Here is a 15,927-nt window from a genome sequence, read left to right as displayed (position 1 = left end):
GATCAGTGGGAAACAATAGATAAAACTGTGAATTTGGTAGGCTAAGTCATGTGCTAATTATTATTTTTGTTACATAGTTTTTATAGATATTTGCATAGTTCATTGTGACAAAAATAACTGAGAATGATACATTTCTGCTTTCAATTTGCTTGTGTATAATATGGAAGACAACATACCTGCTGACATGCAGTCAAAGTCAAAAGTTGCCATTTCTGTTAATTTCTTTCCCTCATGTTCGGGTGGGCCAGCACAGAAAACATCAGACACAGTGGCATTTATGGTCTTCAGCCAAGTGGTCATCCATTTTGTTTTACAGTCACATTGGAACTCATTTCCACGTAAATCTCTAAGCAGTTAAAGAAAATATTGATTGAATATTTGCAACGGGAAGTCACTGCATTTGATTGCCCATAAAGCATGGCTATACCATTCGGGTTGGACTTAAGGAAGCCCTCTATCTCCACAGCATAGAAAGTTCTGTGACTGCTGCCACGTTGGGGGCAGAGAGAGAAGAAAAGGAATATTATTCTCCTACCCCCACATCCTGATTACTCTGCTCCTCATGACCTCCTTTGTGAGAGAGGAAAAATTTTTCTCTTGAACTGTTAGAATTGGAGATTTTTGGCAGGACAGTGCTGCTGTACCTCACCTCACAGGCCATCCAGGCCTAGTGTGCTTTGCCAGGCCTCTACGAGGAGGTATTCACATGGATTTGCAATATAAGGCATATTGGGTCCCAGCTTACATTCCAATCCATTCATCACATTTACGTCTAGTCACAGTGGGTGCTGGCTGAAAAAGCCAAGGATTTTCAGCCCCAACTGGATCATGTCTGGTCGCTAGGTTTTCAAAATAATCACATATTTTGTCATGTGGTACGTCACAAGCTCATTTTATGTAAAGCATTATAACATCAAAAGGCAAAGGAAGCTAAATGACACACAAAATACTTCACAACAGTCAATGAATTAAGGAAATCAAGGGACAATTTTCAATGAATGTTCAGTACAGGTGCAAAGTCAGTTTGTGCTGACATGAGGACAAGGCCAGGCCTCAGCAGGTTAATGCTGGCAAACTGTAGGTGTCCAACTGCAACTCACCTGTTCTGAGACAGTGAGAAATTATCTAGCAGCTGCACCAACTACCAAACCAGGCCAGGTGATGGCTGGGAGGGGCATGAGCAGGCAAGCAGCTGGCTGCACTATTTTCTAGGCACACCAAAGGAAAATTGAAAGTTTTCTGAGTAACCTCTGCTCAACACTTGGCACAACTGGACAGCGAATGTAGAAGGCAGAATTTAATGAGGGCAGTGAGGAGCCTGAATGCCCATCACCAGAACTGGCAATACCCCTGCTGACACCATCTCTAGGAGCCCCAAGGGAAATAAGTCTCTAATTGGCAGCCAATTGGCACCCTGCCACCAAGGCTCCCACCTGTACAGGGAACATGTAATTACACAGCTCCCCCAGTCAGGTGGAAATCCTGCCCCTGGTGAACTTTCAGTCATTGACAGGCCAGTAGCTCTTCTTACTGATGATGCCACTATGTTGGGCCTTCACCATCATTCATCCTGGAGAAAGGTGACACCAGAATGGGCTTGCTGGGAGAGGAACGGGAAAAAGGGTGTGGGGTGGCTGTCAGTGGGTACTGCCCACTGGTCCCTCAATTAGGCACTGATCTGCCTTTGAACAAGAGACTCCCCCACCCTGCTAGACTACAAGCAAACCCAATTGGTAACTCCCTGCCCAGTGCTGGTTTAATACCAATGGCCTTGGCCTGACACCTTGAAGTAACCACTAATTTCACACTTAAGGGCCTCAATTGGCATCCAGGCTCGAAAGCCAATCACAAGCCTTCCCACCCCAGACTTCCACTGCCCCATCAATGGCCACCCTCCACCTTGGAAGTCGCCTTGGAGAAGGGGTTTGGGCAGTAAATTCCATCCACAGCTTGAACTTGAAATATCAATTTTGGTTCAGATATGGCAGCCCCATTAAATAACTCGAGGTTAGACCTCTTCTAACTGAGTACAGAAACATCTCTGAAGGATTTGCTTCAGAGACAATGACATAGGCTTTGTAATCTTGAGTATACTGACAGGAAGTCTTTATTAACAGCTCATAACTATATACATGTACACAGTAGAGGGCACAGGTATAGAGCAGACTCCATTCTCAATCTTTACACATCTCATCCATCTCTAGACTGATCCTGGCTCTGGGCCATGTGCTCTCTCTGTGTGGGCAATAGTGTGTATTGTCTCCAACATCTCACTGATCTGTCCGGAGACAATACACATCTCTTTAACCTATGCTTAATGCTATCTCCACTCACATTGTCTGCAACTTTAAGACTTGAATAGCAGATTAGCTATAAAGACTCACATTCTAATCAGTATTCTGTAAACTGTGTGTGTTTTTATATGCCCTGTTTCTGATCTAAACTCTCCACTCACCTGATGAAGGAACAGCATTCTGAAAGCTTACTATCAAATAAACCTGTTGGACTTTAACCTGGTGTTGTGAGATTTCTTACTGTGTTTACCCCAGTCCAACGCCGGCATCTCCACATCATGGACAATAGTGTACTCAGTCCTATATTAACCTTGGATGTACCAAACCCTACTGCTACAATTTTTGACCGCAACTATCCGAATCCCTCCCCTCTGTGATCTTTCTGCTTTACTCTGACAGTTGAAAATGGTCTAGGTCCAGTTTGTAAACAAGATTGCTCACAAAATTAGTTACAAATAGCAAACTGTTAATGCTGAGTCAGGGGATGTTCTAAACTGTAACATTTGAAGTCTTTTTTTCATTCATTCGTGGGACATGGGCATTGCAGGCTGGCCAGCATTTATTGCCCACCCCTAGTTGCCCTTGAGAAGGTGGTGGTGAGCTGCGTTCTTGAATTGCTGCAGTCCATGTTCTATGGGTTGACCCACAATGCCATTAGGGAAGGAATTCCAGGATTTTGACCCAGCGACTATGAAGGAACGGCGATATATTTCCAAGTCAGGATGGTGAATGGCTTGGAGGGGAACTTGCAGATAGTGGTGTTCCCATTTATCTGCTGCCCTTGTCCTTCTAGATGGAAATGGTCATGGGTTTGGAAGGTGCTACCTAAGGACCTTTGGTGAATTGCTGCAGTGCATCTTGTAGATTGTAAACACTGCTGCTACTGAGTGTCAATGGTGGAGAGATTGAATGTTTGTTGATGTGGTTCTTTGGTGTGCAAGAAGATTCCAGTCCCAGGAACACCAAAAAACGTAGCAAGACTGATGGATTTCTGATCCAAACTGTTGCCCATAACCATCCCCTGCCTTTTTACTCATTCAATATCATCATTGTGCAATAGTGTTTCCTGTGTCACCTCCCACATTCTTAATCCCAAGGTGCTGTATGTGGGAAGTGATAGTGGTGCTGCCGGGTGTACTGATCTGCTCTGAGTTCCAGTGCGCACCATTGGTTCCAGCATATCATCTGTGCGTCTATTAATACACTTTGCTTAAAGCCTCATCTTTGACAGCAATAATGTGGAAAATTTCTCACCATGTGAGAGCAGTAAGCCAAAAACTCAGCAGGAATAATGAAATTGGAACACTTCAGCTGCTTCTCCTTTTATTCTGTCCATGTCAAATGCAGGCCAGCTTCCTTTGTTCAAAGGTTAGTCCAGGCTGTATTTTATTGCTGACATTATTGATATCACTGCAGACTATCTTGTGCACACCATCTCTTCCAGCAAAAATGACATAACCAGACCTTATTGGTAGGGTACATTCGCCAAGACTCTGATACACTGTGTGCAATACCATCGGACTGAAATTTCTACCTGCGTTGCATTGTAAAGGCTATAACATTATGGTGCCTGTAATAACTCAGGAGTCAGCTGTAAAGGAACAGTGCTCTTTTGCCCAAAGAAAAAGTAAAGCAAAACCACAAGCCTGTAGTGAACACAGACAGGTCCCAACCAGGACATTACAATAATGGGCCCACTCAGAGATCTGCTTTATAAAGAGCTCAGGATATGAGTTCTGTCTGGTAAAGTAATTCCGTGAGCTCGTATTCTATGACTGCCACTGGAAGGTCAATCAGGGATTCCTCATGAAAGACCTGGGGCTTATCATAGGCCCGCCCTCTTGTTCTGAAATGGGGATAATTAATCAGCTCTTTAACCACTTCAGTAAAATCAACTTTGGTGGAGATGTCTGCAGTGTGATCAATTTTGCTCTGTGAGATTAATGAATTTGTGAGGCACAAATAGGACCTGAAGAAACCAAGGTATATGTGCCAGTTTGACTGACAGTGGTACTAACAGAAACAAGTAAACTTTAATAGGTTTGGACTTTTCCTGAAATCATAGTCTTCTGATATTCACAGTTCAATTTTTCCTATTAACCTTTAGTCTGCAGCAGAAATCTGAATGCAGAAGCTCAGATTAATCTAACACATTGCTGAATTTCACTGTCGTAGCCAATATAACAGTCTCTTACTTGACTCTATTTCAGGATTAGCATAGTGGTGAAATTTCTTTTTTTTACATTTTTGATGTGGAAATATTACTGGAATCATCAAGAATCAAATCATTGTTGTTTCTATCATGTGTTTTCCAGTAAAGTTCGATGATTTCTTGTCTCTTGTTATCGAGTCATGAAGACCCGATTTCATGTTCCCACTCTAGGTTCCTCAACACTGTACAAATTTGCTGATTTTCCTCAAACATCTTTAACTTTAAATTAGCTCACTTACAAATTCAGATATGTCAGATTCTTTGTAAATATCCCAATGCGTATACTATAAAGAACAGAGGACATAAGGTAAACAGTCATATTAGCAGCACATTAATCTCATCCCACTGCACACTTCCAAGGGGCAGAGTAACAGAATGTTCTGTCTCTGGGTATGTTTGCCTAACATTCTGAAATATATGGTTCTTGTTTGATTATTTGGGAGTTAACTGTGTCACAACAAATTTGTTCTCTGCCAAGACAACACGCTGAGTAAATTTTTCTGGTGCTTTACTAAGTGTACTGATTTACTGTAGCGAAGTAGACATTTTAAGGAAAAGAGAAAACAAAAATAAACATGAACTGCCTACACGTAGCAGGTAATATGAGTGGCACTGCTGACAACACTCTTCTACCTGAAGGAGAGCAACCAAAAAAAAGGAAGAATAAAGGCCTTATTTATTCTTTCATGGGATGTTGACATCACTAGCAAGGCCAGCATTTGTTGCTCATACTTCATTGCCCTTGAACACAGTAGCCTGCTAAGCCATTTCTGAGGGCAGTTAAGAGTTAAAAATATTACCATGGATCTGGAATTACAGGTAAGTCTGACCAGTTAAGGACTACAGATTTTCTTTCTTAAAGGGGATAAGTGAACCTGATGGGAGTTCTGAATGATAGATTCATGGTCACCATTACTGAAGTTAGCTTTCAGTGCCAGACTTTATTAATTCAATTTAATTTAAATTCCACCAGCTATCATGATGGGATTTGATGCCCACATCCCCAGCACATTAGCCTTTGTCTCTGGACTTCGAGCCCAATTACATTACCACTATGCCCTCATTTCCCTACTAGGATAATAATACATCTGAAACGCGTGCTAATGAATAATATTTTAAGTTCAATTAATTTATTACAGAAAAGCGCTGGAATCTTACACTTCAATCAGGGAATCCAAGTCACTGAAGACGCCTCTCGGTAAGGATCTGATGCCGCTGTTAGCCAAAGAACTGAAAATGAAATAATTAACTTTAAGGCACCACCTTATTAGTTTAAGTGTCTTCTGAGAAATTACTTGTTCTTATAGTTGGTTTATTTCTATAGAAATAAGAATTTAAAAAATTACACTGTGTTTTGACAGATGACAATAATACAGAAACTTACAGGTGGATCAAACCTCGGAGCCCTCGAAAAGCATGTTTTGAAATAGACTCAATGTTGTTGCTTTCAATGAATCTGTGAAAATGAGGACAACTGGTTAGTTCAAATCATTAGTGAGTAATATGATGAAGGAATTATAAAATGCAAAACGAAAAGAACTTACAAATATTCTAGATGTGGAAGCCCAGCAAAAGCATCATCGTTTATTGACGTAACTGAATTTGAATTCAGTAGTCTGAAAAAAAAAATCAACCCTTTTGAGGATCTTGGGTTTTCACTTTATATTACCAAAAATTAGCAAACAAGCTAGAATTATTAGTGTAAACTTGATACGAGCTGTAAATCTTAACAAATGCATGAGAGCTTTCTTTCTTTCAAATTTGTATAGTTTTGAGATCAAAGCAGCCTCAGGCCCAGGGTGCGAGGGGGAATGTGAGGGATTTTGTTTGCAGGACAGGAGAACAAGAACAGAAGCAGAGGCAGCTGGACATAGTCTTCATCATGATGATGAAGAAATCCACAAGATCCATGTGGCTGGTCTGAGAGGTAAGAGTGGATTGGACAAGGGGGGAGGTGGGTTAATGAGAGGTTGTTATTAAAGGAAAGGGTATCTTTAAGTAGGCAAGAAGATCACCAATCACCCATACCAAAACCCACACAGAAAGTCATGAGAACTTCAATGTGGTGGATAATTTCAGAGTTATGGGCAGTTTCCATAACTTCAGAAAGTGTCATTAGAACTATCATAATTCAAATAATTTAGACTGATCACCTTCCTTTAGAATAGAGTGAACACGAACAAATACTCAAGCAAAAGACAAGTAGATTGGACGTTGAAGAGATAATGCTACATGGAGTCGTAATTAATGCTTTTGAAAACAGTGGGAGGGCTGCCAACAGGACCGAGTCAGCCAGAAGTCTAGAGTGGAATGTTTACAACATGTCCTGGAACTTGATGTGGGGTTGCATAAAAGAGCAGAATGGAGTGATACAGAGAGTTTCTTTGCCCATACCATTAATTTTAATAATGGAAGAAAAAGATGATCCAAAGGGATCAGCTTTCTTTTAGAAGGGTGGAAGAAAAGATGGAAGAGAAGCGGGAAGGAAATTTTCTAAAAATGCAGAGAATTTTTTTTATTCATTCGTGGGACATAGGTGTCGCTGACTGGCCAGTATTTATTGCCCATCCCTAGATGCCCTTGAGAAGGTGGTGGTGAACTGCCTTCTTGAATCGCTGCAGTCCATGTTCTGTGGGTTGAATCTGTTAAGGAGGGAATTCCAGGATTTTGACCCAGCGACTGTGAAGGAAAGGCGATATATTTCTGAGTCTGGATGGTGAGTGGCTTGGAGGGGAACTTATCTGCTGCCCTTATCCCTCTAGATGGAAGTGCTTGTGGGTTTGGAAGGTACTGTCTAAGGATCTTTGGCGAATTGCTGCAATGCATCTTGTAGATAGTACACACTGCTGCTACTGAGTGTCGGTGGTGGAGGGAGTAGATGTTTGTGGATGTGGTACCAATCAAGCAGGCTGCTTTGTCCTGGACGGTGTCAAGCTTCTTGAGTGTTGTTGGAACTGCATCATCCACACAAGAAGGGAGTATTCCATCACACTCCTGACTTGTGTCTTGTAGATGGTGGATAGGCTTTGAGGAGTCACGAGGTGCAGTATTTCTAGCTTCTGACCTGCTCTTGTAGCCACATTTCGCATGGAATAAGTGGGAAAGTTGAAGAAGGCCAAGAGTTGGCAATTCCTCCAAGAACAATTGTGTGCTTAGCAAATTTTTAAAAAAGCTATAAAAAGAATCAGTGCCTAGTGTAAACTGTTTAATATTAGTATAAAACACATATGCTGGAGTTTTACCACCCTACCTGCCCAAGGCTCTTAGAAACCCTCCTGAGGCCAATAGAAAATACCATTCCACGAGCCTCGGGGCAGGCAAGGTGGTAAAATTACGGCAATAGGGTGTAATTTTCTGACCTCTTTGTGCCTGGCATGAATCACACTAATCTGGGTAAACGGTGTGAGCATCCAAAGTCAGGATTTGTGCCAGCACCAAATAGTTTGCTAGCTTCCCAGTCCCTTTTTGCTGGCACAAATTAAATCTCACCCAGAAAAGGTGCGAGGCTGATTAGCATGAGATTGACTTGATTTCAATCTTTGGCATGCGATCATTCCTCCTCCCAGAATGTTTCCACCTGCCCAGCAGGAAGTCACTGCTGGTCCCTTGAAGTGTAGTCCAGGCACCATGGATTACGAGAGCAAGCGAGGAGGCAAGTGCCACTTAACACTAACCTCCAGGGTACAAAAGGGCAATTCAGCCGCTACCATGGGGTGAGATGGGGGCCTTCAAGAGTGCAGATGCTTGGGGGCGTTGGGAGCTTGGTGGGGCTGGAGATCTGCAAGTCGGGGCCCACTGCTGGGTTGGGGCTCTTGTAGTGAGTAGTCTCACTGGCTGCTGAGAGGTCTGTGAGGGACTGTTTATGATGACAATTGCAAAGTCCACTAATGTTGTTGGTTACTGTTTGAAGGGCTCTGTGGTTTATTTTCGTCATTCCATCCCAGACGCCACTGACAGTTACAAACACCAGGTCTGGTAACTGTTGCCACAATCAAGGAATTTGTCAGCACAGCTCTTCACACTTTGTAAACTCTGAAGTGCTTCCTACAATGAACATAGTAAGGTCTGATTACATGGAAGCTAGGAGGGTGCTTTCTTCTGTCTGAACTGCACGCCATTCCTGAAGGCTAATTTGCACCAGACATCCAGGTGACTATACCCTGAAATCATACTGAAAGCATTGCTCAATGACAGTCTTCTCACAATCACCCTGATTGTCTACATGAGCAGCACAGAGCTCAGCCCAAACATCTACATGCTGCTACCAAGAGCCGGGGTGCCAGGATTCTGTATCTGGGTGGCAGCGACTCCCTTCACTGAAACCTGCCAGCACAAGCGGCTGGCAGTATGTCACTGAGAGAGAGAAGTCAGGACAGGCAGCTTGAGGATGAGGGAGGGGATTTAACGTCTGACTCTCCATCAGGCTACAAGTCATAGCTCATGCACCGACTGTCCAGGTGCATTGAGTATGGTAGCAGGAAAGCTACAGCTTCATCCTGGGTCACTTTCAGGGTCTCTGAGGACCATCCCAGATTGTCAGAATGGCTCGTGAAGAACAAGAGATCCCCATTGAGGTCTTGGCTGATGATGCCAGTGCAGAGGCCTGAGATTGGAGTGGAGGCCTGCTGCAAAGAAACTCACACTGCCACCCAGTCTGTCATTGAGTGGAGCATTGGTATAGCAAGTAGTTCCACTCACTGCCTGGACTCAGCGACTAGCTGTGCCTCGGACTGCCCCCCATGGCTACAAATACTTGCCCCAGACTTTCCACTGCGGTCACCAACCTTGCAGTGTTGGCCTGGGTGCCACGCAATGCTGGCACCATCTCTTGTCCCTGAAGGCAGTGGGACTCCTTCAAATAGCCTTGCAGTTGCAGGAGTATTGCTGGTACATCCTTCTGCTGTTCTCAGCACTGCCTCTGCATTTCCAGCAACTTTGGGAGAACCAACAACTCATCATCTGGCTGGGGCCAGCTGTTTCCCCTTGGGATCCTGCAGAGCCCCCTCCTCCTGTCCAATCCCTTGGATGTTTGCACTCTTCCACCTGATGTGCATCAGCAGCTGTGGAGTGTTCACCAGATAGTGACCCTGAAGCCTGTTTGCGAATTCGAAGTGTATGTCTCTGCGCTGGTGGATGGTGTGGCTGATGCCTGTGACCCTGGCCAGTGCTTTCCTCAGAGTTTTCCACCAAGGTGCTAATGAGGGTCACGGGGAGGTGCCAATTCCAATTGGCACTGACTGTCACAGCCACCACATCCCAGGCCATACTTGCTTGCCTGCTTTGGGTCATCTATCCACTTGGGGGTACAGGCAAGCCTGCCCCTTCTCCACTGCATCCAGAAGCCTAACAAGATCTGTCTCCATGAAGTGTGGAGCTGATCTCCACCCTGCCATCCTCCTGGCATGACTGGCAGTGAGTGCACAGGGTTCATTTAAATGCAGCTCCCCAATGTTAACAGTACATAGTTGTGAGCCAGTTCGGGTGACTCACATACCTGGGGAATCCATACTGACATGTTTCACGTGGGGGTTCTTTCAATGCACTAAGTGTGGGACAACTGCAATCAGATTCATACCAATAATCACGTTGGTTTCCTTGCCCAAAATCCTTTGGAAAAATTCCACCCGTAATCATTTCTGAGGGGGATATTTCACAGGATTGCACTTCTTAAAAACTGAAATGTCTAGCAAAGTTCAGAAAGTAATCCCACAGTCTTATTCTCAACATGTGTTGCTGGTAACAAAGTAATGAAGTGAGAGTAAAATGTAGTCCATTACTCCCAGACTAATAATGTTTTCAGGCTTTTTCAACTTGCAAGTATAGAGGTCATTTTATAATGTTTAATGGAGCACTGACCCCTTTCAAGCTGAGTCTGTTCACAGTAGTATTCTAGTAAATAAGGCGGTTTATTGTCAGGAATGGATTTACGGAAATTACAAGAAATAAAGCTACTCATGATTTGTCATCAGTCAAGAGACTTGCCCCAAACTGTCCTTTGCTCCCAGTGTGAATGCTCAGAATTGCCCATTTAGAATGTCTACCTCTGACTGTTTTGCAGCACTTGGAGCCAGCAGCAGACAAAATGATTTGATAGATTTGATTTTACTTGATTAGAATCTGAAAAGTTCTAGAGATATATATTTTGGGCAACATGGAGTTGTGTCAGATGTTTTAAGAAAAGGCAATTGAGCTGCAAGATGCCAGAATTAACATAATCACACTTATCTTCTTTATCTGGAATCTGGAGCGGAAAATAAAACAGAGATTGGAAAGAAAACTGAATTGTTGAGTTACAACTGAAAATGATAGTTGAGCACAGCATGATTAGAGCTGAAAATGGAGAGAAATAGACGCGCGTTTATTGCCAGAGACAGGGCTCTCATAAGATAAACGTAAGCATAAGAAATATGGAGAGTCTGCAGAAGGATCTAGATAGGCTGGGCGAATGGGCCAGGAAATGGCAAATGGAATTTAATGTTGGCAAGTGTGAGGTGGTCCACTTTGGTAGGAAGAATGGTAGGAAGGACTATTACTTACGTGGCGAAAAACTGCAGCAGGCGACGGTGCAGAGGGACCTCGGGGTCCTTGTGCATGAGTCGCAAAAACCCAGCTTGCAGGTGCAGCAGGTGGTCAGGAAGGCGAATGGGATGCTGGCCTTCATAGCGAGGGGGATTGAATATAAAAGTAGGGAGGTCTTGCTGCAGCTGTATAGGGCATTGGTGAGGCCGCAGCTGGAGTACTGTGTGCAGTTTTGGGCGCCGCACCTGCGCAAGGATATTTTGGCCCTGGAGGGAGTGCAGAGGAGGTTTACTAGGCTGATACCGGAGTTGAGGGGATTGAGCTATGAGGAGAGGCTGAATAAACTAGGCTTGTACTCGTTAGAGTTTAGAAGAATGAGGGGAGATCTCATTGAGACGTATAAGATGATGAATGGGATGGATAGGATAGAGGTGGAGAGACTCTTCCCGCTCAAAAAAGACAGTAGGACTAGAGGGCACAGCCTCAAGATAAAGGGGGGGCGGTTTAGAACGGAGTTGAGGAGGAACTTCTTCACTCAAAGGGTGGTGAATCTCTGGAATTCTCTGCCCGTTGAAGTGGTGGAGGTTACCTCGCTAAATATTTTTAAGAAGCGGGTTGATGGGTTCTTGATAAGAGAGGGGATTAAGGGTTATGGGGAGAGGGCGGGAAAGTGGAACTGAGCCACGACAGATCAGCCATGATCTTATTGAATGGCGGGGCAGGCTCGAAGGGCTAGATGGCCTACTCCTGCTCCTATTTCTTATGTTCTTATGTTAAATAGGAGCAGGAGTAGGCCATCTGGCCCCTCGAGCCTGCCCCACCATTCAATAAGATCATGGCTGATCTGATAGTGGTTCAGTTCCACTTACCCGCCTGCTCCCCATAACCCTTAATTCCCTTATTGATCAAAAATCTATCTATCTGTGACTTAAACACATTTAACGAGGTAGCCTCCACTGCTTCAATGGGCAGAGAATTCCAGAGATTCATTACCCTCTGGGAGAAGAAGTTCCTCCTCAACTCTGTTCTAAATTGACTCCCCCTTATTTTGAGGCTGTGCCCTCTAGTTCTTGTTTCCATTCTAAGTGGAAATAATCTCTCTGCTTCTACCCTGTCCAGCTCCTTCATTATCTTGTATGTCCCTATAAGATCGCCCCTCAGCCTTCTAAACTTCAGTGAGTACAGACCCAGTCAACTCAATCTCTCTCCTCAGAAGCTAACCCCCTCATCTCCGGAATCAACCCAGTGAACCTTCTTTGCACTCCCTCCAAAGCTAATATATCCTTTCTTAAATAAGGGGACCAAAATTGCACACAATACTCTAGGTGCAGCCTCACCAGTATCTTGTACAATTGCAGCAAGACCTCCCTGCTTTTATACGCCATCCCTCTCACGATAAAGGCCAACATTCCATTTGCCTTCTTGATCACCTGCTGCACCTGCACAAGGACCCCCAGGTCCCTCTGCACAGTAGCATGTTATAATTTTTCACCATTTAAATAATAGTCCATTTTACTATTATTCCTTCCAAAGTGGATAACCTCACACCTGCCAATGTTATACTCCATCTGCCAGATCCTTGCCCACTCACTTAGCCTATCCAAATCTCTCTGCAGACTTTCTGTGTCCTCCACGCAATTTGCTTTTCCACTCATCTTTGTGTCATCTGCAAACTTTGTTACCCTGCACTCAGCCCCCTCTTCCAGATCGTCTGTGTAAATGACAAACAGTTGAGGCCCCAGCACTGATCCCTGCAGCATGCCACTAGTCACCAACTGCCAACCAGAAAAGCACCCATTTATTCCAACTCTCTGCTTTCTGTTAGCCAATCCTCAATCCACATTAACACTTCACCCCCAACTCCATGTATCTTTATCTTGTCTTTATCTAAATCTCTCACCACCAGTTGGAGGGTTGGCTAGAGTCCTGTATCACCTCCTTTCAGGAAGCCCCATAGAATTAATTGCCAACCAAGGATTTAACTAGGTAAGATTGGGTCTTCCCCACAATCACGTACCCCAGGGAAGAAATCTGCCTGCTGAGTGTTGCTGAGCAATCACAGCAGGATTAGCAATCGGGGCAGAGGGGTGGCCCTGCCATCAGAATGGGTCCCCCACCTTTTCCCATGTCAGGTCCTTCACTGAATGTCTTGGAACAAGGGATCGCACCGCTGAAAGCCCACAAGCAATCCCAACAGGGTTTTGGAATTCGTGCTTGGGTAGTCTCCCAAAATGAGGTCCTTCAGTGGGTACTAATTGCTTCAATTAGTTCTCCATGAGCCTTCCCACTGTGGACTTAAGTGGAGCAGAGATCGGAAGGAGGTGGGGTCCTTCCCTTATTCTCCTGCCCAATTAATGACTTCCCTGCTTCCAAAGTCATCACGGGTGAGGGCATTTAATTCTGCCCAGTGTTTGAGGAGAAGTTAAAGTATCCCAAAAATTTAAACTAAAACAAGAAGAGGAAATAGTATCTATGTGAGTGGGGTATGGGATGACACAGAGATTGTAATGTGCTATGAATCTTCAGATATAATAACTTATAATGTTACCAGCGAGAACAAAAACATAAACTATGGTGGCTGTGGCAACATGAAAAGGTTCTGAAAGATTCCAGATGGGATGGTATTGAAATCTTTTGGCAGCTTTGGTGTGTCAGGGAGTGTCAGGCCTTGGAACATATCACATCAAGCTATACTCTGTTGTTGGAGGCACTTTGTTTCTCTACTTGGCATCTCAGATGGACATTGAAAGAATATTCCAACCAGATGTCACAGCATAAGCTTCTTCCATCTCATGAAAGTAGCTGTATTAGTGTATTTTCTGGACATAGTTGTGGAGTCATCAATAAATGCAGTTATGCTGGGAATTGAATCCACTGATGAAGGCAGTTTGCCAAAGCACTATCCATTAGTTCAAGTAGCTAACAACCAAAAGGGTGAGCTGTAATGTCTGTCCATGATACCCAGGCACAGAAGTTGATTTCTCAACATCTTCAGTTAAGAAGGAAGACGATTAAAGAAAATTAAATGGAGAGATACTAAACAATTTATTATATTTCATTTACTTAGTGTTCTTTTCCTTGGGTATGAGCATGTTTAGATATAACTGTAATAACTACAGCACTTTTACTGCATTGGATGTTTTAATTAATTAATATCAAAGAGGTAAGGGAAAACATTTAACATTTGTATGGGATTACTCAATGTTAAATCAAATACTGAGTGAGATAACTATGCTTCAGGGCTATGAAATTATGCCAGGAATTATTCTGGATGTTTAAGATAATCACATGAAGTTATTATCTGCTATTTTAACATTTTTAATCCATTAATGTTAAAGAAAATGAATGATGCTATTTAATTAGCAGGAAATTCATATGAAATTCATATGAATGTATTAAGTATCCTTATGTTAATATTGGACAATATTATCTTAATGCTGTTGTATCTATGACTGCAGATCTTTCACAGGAAAGAATGGATATGAGCATTAATTATATAAACTTATTGTTATGGTGCAGAAGGATACCATTTGGCCCACTGTAACTGCACTAGCTCTCCCAATGAGCATTCTGACTTAAAGTCATTCCCCTGCCTTTACCCTGCACATCATTTTGATTCAAGGAATCATCTAATCTCCTTTTACATTACTTGATTGAATCTGCCTCCATCACACTTCCAGGCAGTGCATTCCAGACCTGAACCACTCACTGTGTAAAACAAATCTCACATCACATTTATTTCTTTTGCAAATCCCTTTAAATCTGTGCCCTCTCATCTTGATCCTTTTAGGACTGGGGACAGTTTCACCCTATCTGTCCATTCCCCTCATGATTTTGAACATCTCTATCAAATCTCCTCTTGGACTTCTGTCTAAAGAGACCAATCCCAACTTCTCCAATCTAACCTCATAATTAAAATATCTCATTCCTGGAATCATTCTTGTAAACCTCTTTACCACTTTCTCAAATGTTTCATATCCTCTCTATAGTGCGGCACCCAGAACTGTACACAACACCCCAACTGAGGTCTAACCAGTGTCTATTATAGGTTCAGCATAACCTCCTTGTTCTTACACTTTATGCAAAAATGAATAAAGCCCAGGATGCTGTATACTTTATTAAATATTCTCTCCACCTATCCTGCCACCTTTGATGATCTATGCAAATACACACCCAGGATCCTCTCCTCCTGCACCCCTTTAAGAATTTTGCCCCTTATTTTCTAATTTTCTCTCCATGTTCTTCCTATGAAAATACATTGCCTCATACTTCATTAACAAAATATTAATTATTCACCAGTGGTTCTCAAGCCCCCTTCCCATTTTGTCATATTGATTTAAGATTTTGAATGCAAATCAAACCTAAAATAATTATTGTGACTTAAAAATATGGCGAAGTTTGGAAACATTTAAACATTTTCTGCGCAATTACATTTTCTCTGTGGCAATATTTTACAATTCACAAGTATTTATAAATTCAGTTATTATAAGAGTTACTTGTCTTGCTGATTTCTTCATTTCACTAATTTGTACATTATTTATAAATGACACTATGCTCATTTTGCTCAATTTGATTTACTGCTTTCAATAGCGAATAAAGTTTAAATTAAAAATTCACAGCACTCCAGTCGGGTATTCAATGCAGATCATCAACATACTAGACTTTGCCAACAGTACATCGCAATTAATGAGAAAATGTAAAGCTTTTCAGTCAATTATCCTTGAGAAAGATTGAGTCACTGGCATGCATACATCAAGGCTTCTACTAAGGACCCCTCTCTAAGTTTTTACTCGTATTGATTGCATTAATGATCTATAGTCATAAACTTGCTCCAATGTGTGTTTTGATGTCCCAAATTACTTGTATAAACTGCATGGGAATAAAGTGCCATTTGTTGAGGTG

General features: G+C 42.8%; 1 protein-coding gene across 2 annotated transcripts in view; it reads right to left on the bottom strand.

The window, feature by feature from the left end:
* Nucleotides 1-15,927, bottom strand: part of lgi2a (leucine-rich repeat LGI family, member 2a) — an 80,923-nt gene that overhangs the window by 13,654 nt on the left and 51,342 nt on the right. For both annotated transcript variants that reach the window (XM_080189332.1, XM_080189322.1), the window contains 4 exons: nt 6,051-6,122; nt 5,891-5,962; nt 5,665-5,736; nt 177-346 (listed from right to left, as the gene is read on the bottom strand). In XM_080189332.1, the coding sequence (XP_080045458.1) occupies nt 177-346; nt 5,665-5,736; nt 5,891-5,962; nt 6,051-6,122 (386 nt within the window). The remainder of the gene's footprint in view (nt 1-176; nt 347-5,664; nt 5,737-5,890; nt 5,963-6,050; nt 6,123-15,927) is intronic.

This window comes from Carcharhinus amblyrhynchos, chromosome 1 (genome assembly GCF_965287045.1).
Source record: "Carcharhinus amblyrhynchos chromosome 1, sCarAmb.v2.hapA, whole genome shotgun sequence".
NCBI lineage: Eukaryota > Metazoa > Chordata > Chondrichthyes > Carcharhiniformes > Carcharhinidae > Carcharhinus > Carcharhinus amblyrhynchos.
Note: the sequence above shows the minus strand (reverse complement) of the source record. Positions and strands in the feature narration are given on the sequence as shown.